Below are 17,735 nucleotides of genomic sequence, written 5' to 3'. Positions count from 1 at the left end.
GAACGGGAAAGAAAAAGGAAAAAAAAAAAGAAAACGAGAAAAGGAAAGGAAGGGAAAAGAGTGAGTCCGATGGCAAAGATCATGGATACGAAACGTCATTTTACTTTCTTTAATCGTTGTTGCTCAGTTTACGTAGTTAATCTATACCCGAGATTAAACTTCAAATCCTTCTAATGCCACTATTTTCTTTCTTTCAGTTTTTGCGAGAAAATGTCGAAGGGTCGAACAAATTGTCAAAACTAATCAACAATTTCGCGTTCCGCGGCGATCGGTAGACAATTATTCATCGGAGATAAAGTGGATATCCGTGTTATCGAAGTTAATGAAATTCTTGCTCATCATCACGCGCGACTGCCTTCCTAATTTTTACGAATCGATCGATCTTGTCATCTTCAATCTTAAATGGCTACAGGTTATTTTTCTCTTTTCTCTCTCTCTCTCTCTTTCTTTGTTTTTCTTACACAAAAAGTGAAAGATTTTTGATCTTATAGAATTATTATACTTATTCGATGTTGCTATGTAACTCTGACTGTTGTAACTATAACTAAAAATGATTCATCATTGGTTCGTAAACTTGACGTCAAGAGAGCAAGAGGGTACCCGTAACGCGCCTTTCAATTACTCCGGAGAACTTAATTATTCGTTCCGCTACGCCGATTACCTTCATTCAATCATCGACATTTATGGCGGCGTGGCTGAGGGATTATCCGCCAGCCTCCGATAAGATACTTCCCGGCCGATTTTTCATTGCTTCTGCACCCAATCTGCAGTTCTTATCGATTTCTTATTACTTGGGGAACGGTTCCCTCGTTTCCACCGGTCGTTTTTTGCGCCTCGCGTGACTTTCGAGGATGTTGGAACCCCCGGGGCGTCGTTACTCGCACGTTTCCATATTACTAGCTCCTTTTCCCATTCAAATTGCTAATTTCCGACGAAGGTGCTAAAATGGCATTTGCCGTTGTCAGCATATTGTCAGAAACAACTTGTCTCTGTCTGACGATGAATTCATTAATATTGTATTCCTTCTACGTGCCTGATATCTTAAAAAAAATTTTGATACCACCCTAATGTATGATAATGTATGATAATTACACAATTGATTAAACATTAAAACATTTATAATATTATCGCGTAAAATCCGTAGCTGCTAGCAATAGTCTGCATTTTTACATATAATATTGAGACGGCTTTATCGACATTGCACATGTTGTAGAATGAACAGCAGTTTATTATACCGCTGCAACTAGCAATAGGAATTAATTATTTCACGAACTATAGCTTGAAGCGTCGATTGATTAAGCGTTGCTACTGAATTAAATTCATTTTCAAGCGCGTAATTAATCGCACGCATCACAGCGTTAAATAGAACACAAGCACAGAGCTATCAATTATCAATCAATACGTCAAACATTATTGCGCTTCGGGACAAGAATACTTATACGAAGCTATAATGAAGTTTTCCGAATATTTCAAGGTGTGTACATAAAAAAATGATCGTTTTTCAACATGCAGCCAACAGGTTTGAAGACGAACGAAAATATCAACGCGACACGAAACAGCGGAAAGAACAAGCGTTCGGAAATAATTCCTCGAAGGCAGCTGTGGGGAGTGAGATTCTCAAGTGAGAACGACGTCGCGACTCGAGATGGCTCACCGCGAAAGTTTTAAATAGCCGGGGGGCACAGCAAAGACTCGCGGCATCTTTCCCAATCTAATTCGAAAGTTTTTAATCGAAAGCGTAATGAGCTGGCATTCGTGAATTTTCATTGAATGCCGCGTGACGATGTCGCGACGCGAATATCGTCCGTGTAAACATGATAAGTATATATTAGAACGCGCATGTTGGGCGAAGGTTAATGTACGAACAGCGAAACAAATTTACAACATCTACTTTCCACGAGCTGCGTAATTCATTAATTGAAACCCGAAACCCGATTGTTACAAAAGGTATACTACATATTTTCAAAGCCCTGATTACAGCGTAATTATGCATACGACCACGTAAAGAACAAATCGTGTTATTTAACGGGTACATCATTAATTTCGTATGTATATATGTAATTGGCATTCGCAAAACATGAATATAAATATTCTGCATGATACGACACAGATATTCGCGCGTGTAGCATTTAAATGATGTCACGTTTCCGTTTGTATAACTTTTGCGTGTTGATAAATATGATACACATTTATATAATACACATTTCACACCTGTTCAGATATAATTAATTCATTACAAAACACATTATTTTTTATTTATACGATATATATATATAACTGAGGTACTTTTGCTTTTTTCCGTGACTCGAAATCGGTCGTGTAGATAGTATTGCACGCATGATCAATTTATCCTTTATCATTACGGATCATCTAATAGATTACCTTTTGAAATTTCACAGAATGGCTTAGAATGCTACAGTTATTCTAGTAGATAGATTCGAACATTAAGGATGCCTTAATTTACGCTGATGTGCTTCGATAACTTATGCAAGAAATTAGATAAGATAAATTTCTAAGTACCGCATGACAGATGTAATGTACGAGTGTAAAACTATGCCCGAGTCAATTTCAGCTAAAATTGGCGCCGCGTCGGGTTCTCAAACTACAGAATAATATACGTTTGCATATTGCGTGTCTGCGCGAGTAACTTTGAATGGGCCCTTAACCTGGACAGTCAAGCCACACCACGTCCCTTTCCGTGAGAAATGACAATCGGAAATGACGCGTTCTCAACTACCCCAGAGGCTTGTCTACTCCCTCGGTGGGAACAAATAGCATTTCTCCGCGAGTTTATAGAGTTTTCCTGATATCATCGTCATCAAGCAATATATTGTATTATGATTTAAACATTTCCTATATATCTCGAAAACTAACAAAAAGCTAATTCTAGTAATGTACAATATAATTTGTATATTTATTTTGTTATTTTAATCTTGATAATCAGTTATTAATGACAATATTAATATGAATTTCTTAATCATTTTTTTCTCTAATATAAATTCTTACGTGTATAATAATTAATTTGATTATTATTTATATCTATTATTTTTATTATTAACGACAACGTGTATTGTTGTTGATTACACGATGCGGGATTTATAACGTGTTGTGTAAAAATTTTGTAAGAATTGATTTTGAGTATTTCAATAAACGACAAGTATATAAATTCGAAACATGTGTTTTCTCGTTTTTCTTTTATGCTCTATTGTTAGATGTAACGAAACCGATCTATTTTTTATTCCGCGCAGCGTGATATTTCTCCGACAACACGGAGACCTTTTCATACGGCTTCTATTTCTGCAATATCCTCGGGTAACTCACCAGTTTAGTCTGCTTTTATAGCGAACGGTTTCCCAGCGATGCTGGGTGAAAAATATTCTTGTGCATGAACAGGGAACTCCTCCGAGAGACATTACCATTACCACTCATCTGGTTACTCGAGAACCAGAGAATCCCCTCATCTGTCGTTGTCGCCAGGCTAAGTTGCGAGGAATGAAACATTTCTATGGCAGGTATGTGTAATATATTCATTAAATGAGTAAAACGATGCAGATCTGCGAGAAAGTATACGCGGAATAAAATACGAAAGAAGATAGAGGATGCTTGCGAGTAAATTATGATTTGAAGATAAACTTGAATGTATGTACGTGTGTGATTTTGTTTCTTGAATATATGCGCATAATATTTATTAAATATTTTTACATCCTAAATATTAAGGTTTAATTAATATTAAAACTTTGTAATTAATTTCACCTTTCAGAAAATTATGTATCGACATGTATCCGTTCATCAATGATTCATAAATATGTAAATATTTTTTTGGTTTGCTTTAGGAATAAAACACACTCTTATCGACAAAACAAAACAAAACTCTTATCGAAACTTTTTAATATTTTTAATATTTTATTATAAGACCACGTGTGTCGTAATGTTTAATGTTTGAAATGCAGAACGATTTTATTAAAGATAAATTATAAAGATATAATTTATGTATCCACATAATGGTGCAACAGAGTTAATGATGTTTGATCCAAGTTGTTAATTACAGAATCCATGCAGCAAGGTTTAAAGATTATGTAGATAAAGTTCATCGCAACTACGTTTCTCTCTCCGTTGAAAGAAAGTTTTCCGCCGTCTTGGAACTTTCACGGCATCCTGCTCACATTTTATAATGAAGATACACTCTTCGCCAACGCGACGGCTTCTCATCGACCTCAGTTTTCGTCGACCTCATCGTGTTTGCCAAAGTAATGCATACTTTCGGATAAACCGCGCGGGAATTGAACACGGCATCACATCTGACGTCCCGTAGAACTCGACGAAAATGATGTCAAACATTAAAACGGTATGTCTCTTAAGTGACGATCGATGACATTGTTTAAAGCTCATCTCGGAATTTTTAAATAATTTTTCGCGTTCAAAGAGATTAAGATATATAGAAATTTCTTTAACTTTTCAAACAGAATATCACTTTAAATATATAGTCAACTTTACATAATATTATGAATCATATATTTTTAAAATCTTCGTGCACTAATAAATTTAAATTTTTATTTCTACTAGTAAACAAGAAATATTTTCAAGATATAATTTGACTTATTTTCACGAGACAGCGTAAACATGTAAATTTACATTATTTTTATATGTTTTATCGTAACATAATTCTCCAAAAAATGGTATTTTTTATTTGTTCCAAGACCTCAAATTAATTTGTATCAAAGATTCAAAGTATATCGCATAAGAATTAGAAAAATTTTGAAAGAAGAATTGAATATATATTAAGATGCTATTTTTCATTACTATGATATAAAGGGTAAAAAAAGTTTTATTAAATTATGTTTTTATACTAATGAATACTTTTTTGCGTACTGACAATTATACGAATTTCATTTAACGTAGTTTCGTTTTTCATTCAATAAAAAATATAAATATACGTTCCCCTTTTCGCTATCTCTTTCTTTCTTCTAGTAATTATTTAAATTACATTTTAATTAAAATGATAACTCTTGACTTGGGCTTGTATTGTGTGAATGTGTAAACATTATAACCATCGTTATCTTTCATCCTCGTCACTCGCGTCCGCGCGAACCAATGTTTGCATTCGGATTTGCTATGCGGGCGTATAATCACAGGGTTTATCTCATACGCATTTGGCTTAGGATAAGAGGATCGAGCATCTTCAATATTACCTATAAAAATGAGGCAAATATATAAAGCATGTATTATTAAAAGAATCAAAGCAAACTCGTTTCTTTTTAAATGTGCTTTTTAATTTAATATTGGAGTTTACAATATATACGTATGTTTAAAGTAAAAATAACATTTTAATATAATTAAATCTCAAAAATTTAATTCAGTGATTTATTTTATGGATGGTCTTTCCAACGAAGCTTTAATTAAACAGATCTGCTTAATATTTATATGAATATAATTACGGAGTTTATACGACATAGATTTGCATGTTTAGTTTAAATTTATAATCAACCTCATCCTTTGAACTGCAAGCAACGAGAGTTATGTTACACATTGATTCATTGAGATCAACATATATATTTGATTATTATTTCACATTTATATTACGCGGTATTAAATATTGTAGCAAATAATAAAATAGATATAAACGTGTGTACTTACAAATTTTATGATAATAAAAAAATGTAATAAAATTGCATTTTAAGAAGATATATATTTAATATATCAAGATCAATTATATATTGTATATTAGCGATTTAAATGCTAATTTCAAGACACGATGAACATACAGCATAAGATGAAATTTAATTTAACATAGATCAATGGTCATTCAACGTCATACCATCGAGAAAATAGAAATATGGATAAATAAATGGATGAGACGTAAATGCCGTAAGTATACGCATCGCCCGTAAATGTACATTATAAATTTGTAATCGTCGTGGACTTTCGTCCACCACGTCGACGACGCGACGAGCCGATGTTTGCCCCGGGATAAACCACGCGGGAATAGAAGCCCGGGATTCATCTCGCGTCTGGTTCAGGACGCGAGAAGAAGGGCGCGAAAGCGTGGAATAGGAGGTGAAGACGAGCGACGAGGTGCGCGCGGAAGGGTAAAGGGGAAAAAAGGCGGGAAATACCCTCGGGAGCCCTCGGCAGATTTATACCGGCCCTGGCTGCTTCGCTGGCGTCCCGTATACATTCATCCCTTTCTGGCCCTGGCGTAAGGATGAGGACGCGGCTGACGGGGAGGTTATTCCCTCCCTCCACTTGCCCACCGATCCACTCCATTCTCCCGCCCCCGCGGGCCAAAGGATCTTGCAGGATATTATACGATATGCACCGAAAGTTGATAGATGGCTATTACGTTCCGCTAAGACGAGCGTACCACGCCACCGCAAAAATTCTCTCCCTCAGGATTCTCCGCTTCCACCGTGTGATTTCTCAACGGAAAAAACTCCCCCGCTCGCGTTTCGTCGCCGTCGTCGTAGTCCCTATGTCCGCAATAATTTTCGGTTCTCTTGATGGGCGACCCTTCTCCCAAAACTCGCCCGGGGGTCGCGATTTTCGCGTTCGGTAACGTCAGAGAGCGAACGTTATTGAAAATATTAAGGGGTTAGAGATTTATTTAACGGTATTCCTACTTCATATTTCAGATTCGGCTCGCGGATTGATCCGCGGCTTGTTTGATATTCGCATACCGTTCACGTTACATTAGAATGAGAAATTATTAATGTCCTTGCGTGAATTTGTACAGATGGATAGAAAGCGATTTCTAAGCGATGGAATATGAATATTCTGTCTTTCTGATGGCGCCTGCTTTACTCTACACATTTGTTTTATCAGACTTCACATGTAATGCTCAACGAATATGAATGAAGTGTATTGAATTGAAATGAAAATACCTGTGTGCCTGTGGATGGTTAAAAGGGAGAAACGGTCCAGTTTCGTAATGATTTTCTCCATCTATTATTTTCTAGGTAAAGTTCTAACTCCACTATATCTGTGTAAAATTAAATATACCATAAATGTTATGAGAAAGAAAAAAAAATGAGTCTTTTTACGAAAATACTATGCGGTAGATTGTTTTTCTTTTATCGTGAGAGAACGCTTTTTTCATTTCACTTTATTCCAATGATATTTGCTATTCAACAACTCGTTTTATGAGCGGTAGGTAATTAAAATTAATAACCATCCAGTCATCTCTCTCTATAATGAAATATTAAATATATGAAATGTAAATGTCTTTGATCGTATTCATATATGAATTCTCTATAACATTAGAGAAATCATCGATGTATATAATTTTAAATTTCTGCAACCTAATTACAAAATTATTATTATTTTATAGATATTATTGTGTAATTAACAGATTTAATTAACTTTTAAAATTTTACTACTCTGAATATCATAGATATATATTATGGATGATTAAAATTGAGATATATATTATTAATGATAAAACAATAATACACAAAAATAATAATACAAATTTTTTTTCATCAGCTTTTTCAAATTTATGTATAAACTCAAATGCCAAGAGAAAAGCCATTCTACCGTCTTAACAAATCAGAATATTAAGCGGAGCGCAACCTGCTAATAGATTTGTCGAGCGGGAAGCGATCTCACTGTGGGATTATAACAAAACCTTTGATCCGGGTGACCCGACCAATGTTAATACAATTAACGGAACCAAGTACTGTAACATAGCCTCCCTGCCCGTTGGCCCAAATATTTGCATCGCCACGACGATCGCCAGGATGGATCAGCCTGTCGGCAAGTTCTAGCCACGAATTCTTGAGTTAATAGAATCGCTGCGGCTATCACGATGTTCCATATCGCCGTCGTAACCATAATCGAGCAAGTCGTATAAATTAATTTTTGTATTATATTCAAATTATCAACGTAAAAAAAAAAAAAGAATTAATCGATACCGTTGTGATCTCTATTCCGCAGAAATCGGACAGATTGATGAATGGATTTTTTCTGAACTGTTTGTCTAGAGTTGCTATCTAGCAAAACGATTATTAATCATTGGTTTTGATTACATAGAAAGTAAATGCGTATTTGATATCTGGAAAAATTCGAAAAAGCTTCACCTTACAGTCGTAAAATTTCTTTGTAGTACAATGCAATAACTGCGAATTCGTCGATAATAGGAGACACCGATATCTTTGGCACTTCCAAGTGCCCTTTGTCTTTCTATCCGCTTACAGTTCCGATCGACTTCAAAGCCGGAGACCAATGTAGCTCGATTGGATCGACACCCCCCTTACGTTAGGAACCGTCAAACGATCCGCGGGTATAAGCCGGTCGATCGGCTCTTTCAAATTTCGATGTTCTACGCGACAAAGTGAGAAGCTACTATGAATTCCGAAGTGAAAGGATGTCAATAATGCGAGGACAGCCACAAACATCAATACAAAGCAAGAAAGACGCAATACGTAATACAATCTATGGAAAATTTATCAGGGAAGTAAAATTGGCCTATTTCGCTCGAAATTATATATAAATTGTAACGCTCATTATTATATAATTTCTCAATTATGATGTAATTAATGAAAATAATGATAATCGTCAATTTTATAAATAATATGTTGAACGTATGGTACATATATGGTGACAGAGTTGAATATCCTGCAACACGTTATTATCAAGAAAGATATACATTATATCTTCATTACAAACTGTTATCGTGAAAATTCACGCCTGCTACGCTCCGGCGTAAATCAGGATAAGTGACATGTAATAGCTCTTCGGATAATTCCGAAACTTCTCACACCATTGAGTGCTGGATGGCACCATTGAGAGCCAGCGAATGTCGAATCACGTAGTAACATAACAATGTGAGACAATTCCACTAACTTGATCGCACGATTAAACGGAATATAATGACGAAATTGAGATTGCGATCGACGAATTTGGGTAAATCAATTTCTCCAAAATTTCTATGTTATCATTATAATTTATCGTATCAAATTTCTACAGAAGAAATTTCATAAATAATCATTTTGGGGATTTTTCAGCAAAAAATATACAATATCACACGAACGATATTGTGAAATATAAAAATTTTTGGGTCTTTCAAAATTTTCTGTACTCGATAATCAATTACGCGACATTGTGTCTACTTGTGTTTTCTTGGTGGAAAGCTCCCTGTATCTTTAAAACTTTGCAAATTTTTGGAGAGAGATTAAAAAAGTAATGTTACCTACTTTTTCGTAATTACAAAACTACATACATCGATATAATCGATCGATTCCAACAAGGTACGCTTTCTTGGAACCAAACTCAAAAGCTTTGCTTTCCTTCAATCGTTTTCGCGTGTCTCATAGTGTCAGGAAATGGAAGTGTTTCGCCACCGAGGTGGCAAGATTAGTATCTGCGCGCCGATGCTATAGAAACGAAACGTTACTTATTTCATGTCCGACACGAAACGCCGTAGCGTATTCAATGGTGCGGAGATGTCGTGCTTCCGGCACGTACGCGCCTCAGCATTGTTGATAAGTCACCGCGCTTGACACCGGGACAGATATCGCTAACAAAACGCGAAATCGATTTCCACTCGCGTGAGACAGAAAGGAAATTCCGCGCGCACACGGACGTTTTAGACGTTCTAAATGTAGTCGTCGAAAAATTGTCGGGACAATTCGGAGGAATATTCGCGATGGAATTCGGTTTGAATCGACCAGGATGCGGAGGAGGGCCGACGATCGACGTTTCAAGATGTCTATGAAATATTTAACGGCCTTTGCGAACATCTATGATTCAGTCTTCTTCGCGAGTATGTCTCGTCGACGTGTAGATATCTACAATTCCCGAAGAAGAATGTTGCACATATGTAGCACGATACGTGAGTTGAATAACGCGATTTTGTACGGAAAGAGTACTCTCTGTACTCTGTACTTACTTAAACGAGATAGCTTGTAGGCATCCGCTGTATTAATTACATCCACGAAGGCTTGCAGCTCAAATTTGCGTGTCGTAATGTTTTGATTGTGATTCACCATCGCGAACTTGAAGGCGGATTGTACTTCGTCGGTACCTTGCTCGAAAATGGCACCTGAAAACAGAAGATAGCAAATTTAATTAAGCACTTTCATTTTTGTAACAATGTAAATTTCATACATGTATCGTATATATATCATGTATATGTATATGTTGCAAACTTTTTGTAAAAACTGTCTTTTCATAAAAGGCTCATCCTTTTTATAAAGAGCCGGATCTTCGAAGAGACGACCAGCATACATATTTTATAAAAAGCCAAGACTTTTGCGAAGAGACTGAATTTATACGAAGAGTCCCGCGATATACACAAAAATAGATAAAATTTAATTATTCAAGCTCGTCATATTTATAAAAATAATATCTTAAGTATATTTAATAAGACAAGTTGAAAGAAGGCATATTCATATTTTATACGCGGGAAATGTATGCGGTATTAATTCTCTTTCTCTCTTTTCCTCTCCGGATTAGCTGCATAAATTTTGAAAACGTAGAATTCGCGAATTTAATAAATGTCGCGAGGAAACGCGATTACTCTATTCCCCATCGTGAAATCGGATGTGATAATCCGACGCGACACCCTGTATCGGATGTCTGATGTGCGGCGCTCCGTTTACTACTGGCTCACATACGCCGTAGTAGTACAAACCGACGTCTGTTCAAGCAGCGTCTGCATACGAGGCCCGTGTAATTACAGCGATCCATTCGGCGTTAATAGTCGGTAATACGTACCAATATTAATGCTATCGCTCGTCGTGTAATTTACCGTAAACCGACTATATATCCGATAACTCGCTGAATCCATTTCTCCAAGTTGATAAGGCATCGCGCGATTGTTATAGTGCGCGTAACGTTTGTATGGATATGCCAATTGTGGACACCAAGTTAAAAATATTTCGTAGAAATATTAGCAATCCTGATGAAAATACTGATGTCTCGTCGTACTATAAAAATAATATGGCTGCGCGCATTTATCAAGCTATTTATTTCACGTCAAATGTATCGTATATTCCAGATGCTGCTGTCGATGAAGTGATCGATGATATACGCTAACACAGTATGCGTCGTATAATCGAGTAACTGTCAGCGCTGAATACTGCACTTTGTGTCTTCGTTATTCCGAGCATCCAGCGTTACCATTAATATCTGGCTGGGAAGGACGAAGGGTGGGGAGGGGGATGAGGGGGATGAGGAGGAGAGGTGTCGGGGACGGATTTTCGTGTATAAAATGTACACTTCTTCAAATTAGTTGCGAATGCAGCGAGGTAGCGAACGAGAAGAACGGGCAATCGTGCGAATTGACAAACTTGTATCGAAATAATTTTCGTTACGACTTTGCAAGTTGTAACCGGCGGCGAACGTCGCCGTGCCCGGGAGCTGTTTTTCCTCTCCCGTGCAATAAGAGAACTTTTCACGCGGCGAATAAGATACGCTCTCCGAAGTGTTACACGCGATATTAAAGCGTCTCTTTTCCCCCGTTTTATTTCTTCCGCCTGCCTCGCCTCACTACCTACCTGCCTGCTTGCTTGCCTGTCCTGTCCGTCACACGTGGATTTCTCTTTGCTTTTACGAGAGCATCTAATTTCGCAGTTTCGCGCCACGTCTCATGAAATATCGGCGAGAAAGTTTAAAACAAAGTAGTATCACGATCCGCCTGCGAAATCCCGGCCGACAGTAAACTGAAAGTGGACGGGATATCACGGCCGCAACGTCGTGCGACGTGATTTTATATTTATTGTTAGAGAGGCGAGCACAGAGATATTGCTTTGCGCGCGTAATCCATACAGTTATTAACTCTTCGGCATTGTACGCGACGAACAATATGCGCTGCACGAGAATTATCCTACCCAAAATTAAAAATTACGCTGTTAGCCGAGCTGATAATAAAGATTTTTCTCTCTATTATATACGATAAGCTGTAAAAAGATTTTTACAATGGACGTAGAATTTAGAGATATTAGAAATTAATTTATCCTATTTGTTTATTTATTTGTCATATACCAAGTTTAAAGAATCCTTTACAAATATGAAACATTTAAAAAAGCGGCAGATACAAATAAACAAAAGCGATTGGTTGAACATAAATTTGAGATATTATTTCATACAATATATTTTATTAAATCGTACCTTTTTATGTCTCGATAAATTGAAATTATATGGCACAATAATATTTCAATTACATCCGTTGCTACTAAATATTGAATATCGATCTTGCAAGCGTGATATCCGACTTGATATACATATTTCGTCGAATCCGCGAATAATCTTATGTATGCGCGCTTTAAACGATTGCGCGCGTGTGTCAAGAGACACGAGTACCGTATACCGTATACCGTTTTACGAGGCGCATAATTTTATTATCTCGCTGAACGCACAGAGAGAACGATGAGCGCGGACGAGATACCGTGCAGCAATCTAAGCTATTATGCTCGCTGCACATCGTCCCGCGGAAAACGCCGGCGAAAGAATTTTCCATTGTAATTCGGACGACGCAGCGCGATTACACCACAATAACGTCTCGCTAATTACACGTAATTGATATCCCAGAGAACGTACCGCTTATATTCTACCTCCAGCCTTAATTCCAGGTTTACCACGAACAGAGTTCTCTCGTCTCTCGAATATTTGACAAGATATTTAAATTGCTGGCCGTAAGAGCGGAATTATCGGGACGATGATAAAGGGAGATTATTATTGCGCACACGTGTGTTTAATAATTAGCACACGTTGCAGGTAATTAATGCCTTTGAAGTGGTTTTATGCTGTCAAAGCGAGACAGGAGATTAAACCGAAAGACGTTCGTCGTGTGATACGGTCCGACGTGATATCGGCCGCGTCGCGCTGACATCATTTCATTAAAATACTTGAAAGGACGAATCGGAATTCGGTCCGCGCTGTGCTTAATACGCTTTTTTGCCCGTTTCCGTCCGGCTCTTTCCGCAAACACGTCCCGTTCTCTCTTTCGCCTGCGCGGATGTATATATATATATATATTTGCTGAATATCTTCGTCGATATTAAAATTGTTTTACATCGTGCCGCGAGCGTTTCGTTAACTAGGATGAAAATCGACGTCAGCGAAAATACAACCGCGTAACTGGATTGTAATTACAATAAAATCCGCAACACCGCATTGCCGCCAGCGACACATTAAGCTAATATTAATTAACCTGCTCTTCGTTCATTGTGTCAAAAGCGGCGGAAATTTGCGCGCTGCAAAAATTTTGCCGACTACGAGGAAACAATCGCAATGAAAGAGGAAGAGTAACGTTATATTAGAGATTTATGCTGCAATTTAGGTGGTTCGTAAACTTATTGCGGGCGCGGATAGTAACTGAAATAATGCTCTGCTTATAAATTGAAAAGAATAATCGTCGCTTAATTCCAGAATTAACGATACACGCCGTTATCGCGTCGGTAACAGAAAGGTCTAACGAGTTTTGACGATAAATCTATATCACTCCATAATATAGGTATTTATAATGCATCTTGAAGAGAGGAGAGAGAGAGAGAGAAAGAGAGAGAGAGAGAGAGAGAGAGAGAGAGAGAGAGAGGGGAAACTCAGCGAATATATTGGCTTTCCCTTAAATACGACGTGCAAAACTTGGGCGGTAAATCACTGCGTAGAGCGCACTTATTATAGAGCCAACATATTTTTATTACCAGTCGATGAGAGCGGATTAATTGAGATCGCAACTGTATAACGAAACGATGAATATTATCATTTGCTATAACACCGATCGCTAAATTTGATTTTGACGATGAAATCATTTTATATGAAAAATATGAAGCTATTAATTCTCCTTTATAGACGCGCGCGATGATGCGTAGCGGGCTTCGTTCAAATATTCCAGGTGCTCTCGTACATACGAGAAACGTATGTTCGTCCTCTAGTCCTAATACTCGGATAGATACTACCGTTTATCTCCATCAGCGAATCGTGTACGACAATGATAGGGCACGGGATGAGATAATAAAAAGCAGGAGTTTTCGAGATCCATGACGATGTCCCTCCCTGTGTCAGGCTTATTCGTAGACATATGCACTGACATATCGCTCGCTTAGATATATCAGTGCCTTTAAACACCGGTCTACGTACCTGTGTTTATCTCCGCGCGCGTTGACAGGTGGGGCGCCGCCGCGCGTCTATCGATTGGTGCCCAGCTTCCCCACCAATGTCTCATACCCTCACATCGATCTCCTCTCTCAGTCGCTCGTACAGCAACCCTGCTGCATTTCTCGCCCTTTGACGTCGTTCTTTTCCTCTCCTGCATCTCCTCCTTCTCTCTCCCTCTTTCTCACTATCCTCTTCCTTTCACTTCTCTCCCTTCTTCGTCCCTTGTCTAGTCCTCTCTCTTTTCCTCCCCTCTCATCTCATCACTCTCTCTCTCTCTCTCTCTCTCTTCATCGTTATTCTCGTTCTCTCGCGATCTCTCCACAGCTGTCTGCCTTCCTATCATTTTCCCCCTTCGATCCTTCGTTTTTCTCCATGTCGACCAATAATTCGCTTCCTTTTTATCCTTATTTTCTCTCTTTCATTTCTCGCCCGCATACTCGAGAACCGCGGAATCTCCACTATTTCCTCGCACATATATACATATACATTATATATATATATATATATATGCACTCTCCTTCTTTCTCACTCATCTTCCGAACTCCGATGCTTTCATCTTCCCTTTTTCCGTAGCTCCTATCAAAGCCGCGGTCTTCAAGCCGATCGCGCCCTTTCCCTCCTACCATTTTTTGCACGCGCGCGCGTTCGAGATTTTTTCCCGATGCACGGCTTTTTCTCTCGCCGTTATTGTCAATTGAGCGATGCGTCGCGCTCGCATTGGTACTGGCAGACTTTCAGTATTTCCGTGACGGCAACTTCAATACTTAATAAGTATCGAAAAGTATGATGTTATATTTATATCAGCATTGCTCGTAAGACCGTGAATATAATATTGAAATGTCGACTGACAGTAGCTGTCGCTATTCTATTATTCGCTGTGTCTGACTCGTGACAGACTGTGACCACTGAGCCAACGTTCGATTCAACTTACAAGATTTAAAATCTCGCTCGTTTCTCCTAAGGAAAAATACATTTGCATATTTTCCCTCGAGCTTAAAGACAACATCATTTTTAATATCCGTCACACAAGCGCAGAAAGAAAATTATATTAAGATATTGTCGCGTTGGTATGTATACGTAATTAACTGTCAAGCAACGCGGTGGTTTATTTGAATCACTCAAATTATGATGAATTAGTGGCCATGGAAATTTCACTACGCGCACATCCATTTTCATTGTATGTCACGCGAATATTTTGCAATCTTTCACCCCGCGTTATCGTTGTACTGGCGGACTATGAAACTTCTCCCTCCACGTAATTAAAACATTTCATTGTCGGCAGTTTCGAGTTTCCTGCGTAATTACAGTCACAACCGAAATTATATAGAGAAGCTGCAATTGGGACGATACATACAAGTGACTGTTCGAATAGTCCAAACGGAATGCGGAACTTGTGTACGACTTGCAACTATCACAATCATTGCGCGATTGTATCATTCGACGGGCACGCCAATGCATGCCAACTTTGGCCTACTATAATCGCCTAATAGTCAGAAATTTACATAACTAGCTCGTGGTTTATCCTCGCGCAAAAACAGAACAATTCGTATCGACGGTCATTTGCACGCGCGACTAATTGCAAGTATCGGAAATTGTAGTCCAAGTCGTTCAATTTGCGCTCGCGTAATAGAACTCGCGTTTTCCGCTCGAGAGCAGAATTGAAATTATTTTATCAGCAACGAATTGAATATCGATCGACGTCGCACGCGGCGTCCAAGTTTTTTTTTTTTTTTTTTTTTTACCGCGACAGGCAATATTCGTTGATGCGCATTGCGTGTCGCCGATCGAAAATTCGATTGCCAACCGTGTCTGCCCTTTAACTGAAACCTTCTCTCGTCTCTCGCCGTCACAAACCATTAAAACTTCCTTTAACTTCTCTTTCTCACACGATTAGAGTTCGCAACCTTGTAATTGAATATCGGGAACAATATAAACGGCCGAGTTGTGACAGAGAGACCGAACTCTGACGATCGTCACCATTCTCGGAATCTTTAATCAATGTTCAAAGCAATTTTCTTTTCGCGAAAAAGATATTCGGTGCAGCGTCCTATTAATCGGGCAAGAAATCAAAGTTATGGAGACTTTTAGCGATTTCATGATTTATCGATGATTTACCTGTGTGATGATTTACCGTTTTTTTTAATGTAAATTTATAGAATATATTTATTAATTATTTACAAGATAGCTTTTTCCGGAACAGTTTTCGCAGAATAAAACAGTTAGAAATTCGAAACTTTGTTCAATTTTTGGTAATCACTCTTGAAAATATTTTACTTCAAACATTTAGTTAACTCAACGATCGAGTATATAAATAGCTTTCAGTAATTTCAATCGCTTTTTAAAAACGATAAATTTTACAACATATTTATAATCAAATCAAATGCAGTAAACTTTATTGCAGTACTTTTCATTGCAAGATAATTCGATTAATGTATCGAATTTTGCTTCGAACTTTAATTACTCAATCTATCGTTATCTACATTCTCTTATACTATCCTTATCGGTGCCACCATTGCTTGTAGCACTATGTATTCTCATATTTACGATACGTTGAATCTCCGTGCCTCGATTTCAGCGCGTTTATCCCTAAATTATTTGACAAGGATAATACAGTATTTTCGCGATTATTCAGTAATAGCCATACGGGATCCCTTGTCCTTATCAGCCGTTATACAGAATAATAGTCTACGTGCACCACGACGGTTGCATCGATTCTCGAAATAAACGCAAATTTGCAGAGACTAGCCAATTTCAACCTATCTCGCTACTAGGTTAATAAAAACTATATATATATATACAGCTTTATATATTTATTTTCAAATAAGAAAATCCTTCTTTCTTCACAGATGAGATCGTAAAAATAGCGACACCGCTAGTACCCGGCTTAAACGCATTTGATAAAACGGTATCTTTTTTACAATATGCTTTGTTTCAAGATAAGTTTGCGGTGGGGCAAGGACAAATCCGTTTAAAGCAAAATAATAATTTCCGTGGCCGTAATCCCTCGGCGTCCGTATGCGTAGAATACATCGCGAGATGTTTCCGCAAAGTCACCCAGCCGTGCGCTCTGCTCTCGACAAACGCCTCGGCTAATCACGAATCAGACCTCGCGACAAATCCAATTCAGTGACAATGACCTAACGAGGTAATTCGATTTACATCCATACCGGATACTCTCCGAGGGGTCCGAAGGAGACGAGTGACAGCGGATGGGCCACAACGTCTTTCTCTGGTCCTCCGGTAAGAGTGATCCGATATTGTATCCTTTAAGATATTCCGTGGATTTAAATTAAGTTCTTATCCGCAGATATTGAATCCGCTTTATGTTAATACGGTACGCTTCCCGGCACCCCGACACAGACAGACAGAGAGAAAGAGAAAGGGGAGGAAGAAAGAGAGATGAGAGAGGTTGAATAATTTCCGAAAGCTCCTCTCTCGAGTGGGCAACTGGTGAAGAAGTAAGAAGAGCGTCGTCTTGATTCGCTTCTTTCCCGTTTTTGGTGGAAAGAAGTTCGAGAATCGATTGCTCGTTCGTCCGCGCTATTTCTACCGTAGATCTCACCGTAGAGCACGACCTCAGCACGAGCAGAAACTTTTTCGAGCCCGCGATGAAACGGCAGCATCGATTGTTTAATACGAAA

The 17,735-nt window shown here is 38.2% G+C and overlaps 1 protein-coding gene across 9 annotated transcripts in view; it reads right to left on the bottom strand.

Annotated features, from left to right (window-relative positions):
- The window catches only part of Glurib (Glutamate receptor IB), a 210,071-nt gene that overhangs the window by 80,587 nt on the left and 111,749 nt on the right, over positions 1-17,735 (bottom strand). For all 9 annotated transcript variants that reach the window (XR_011448445.1, XM_070313997.1, XM_070313996.1 and 6 more), the window contains one exon: positions 9,884-10,036. Coding sequence is in view for 8 of the 9 variants with exons in the window: in XM_070313990.1 (XP_070170091.1) it covers positions 9,884-10,036 (153 nt within the window). In the remaining variant the exon portion in view is untranslated. The remainder of the gene's footprint in view (positions 1-9,883; positions 10,037-17,735) is intronic.

The sequence above is a fragment of the Polyergus mexicanus genome, unplaced genomic scaffold (genome assembly GCF_030449975.1).
Source record: "Polyergus mexicanus isolate NDT 795.1 unplaced genomic scaffold, iyPolMexi1.0 SCAF_26, whole genome shotgun sequence".
Taxonomy (NCBI): domain Eukaryota; kingdom Metazoa; phylum Arthropoda; class Insecta; order Hymenoptera; family Formicidae; genus Polyergus; species Polyergus mexicanus.
This window is presented reverse-complemented; position numbering and strand designations above follow the sequence as displayed.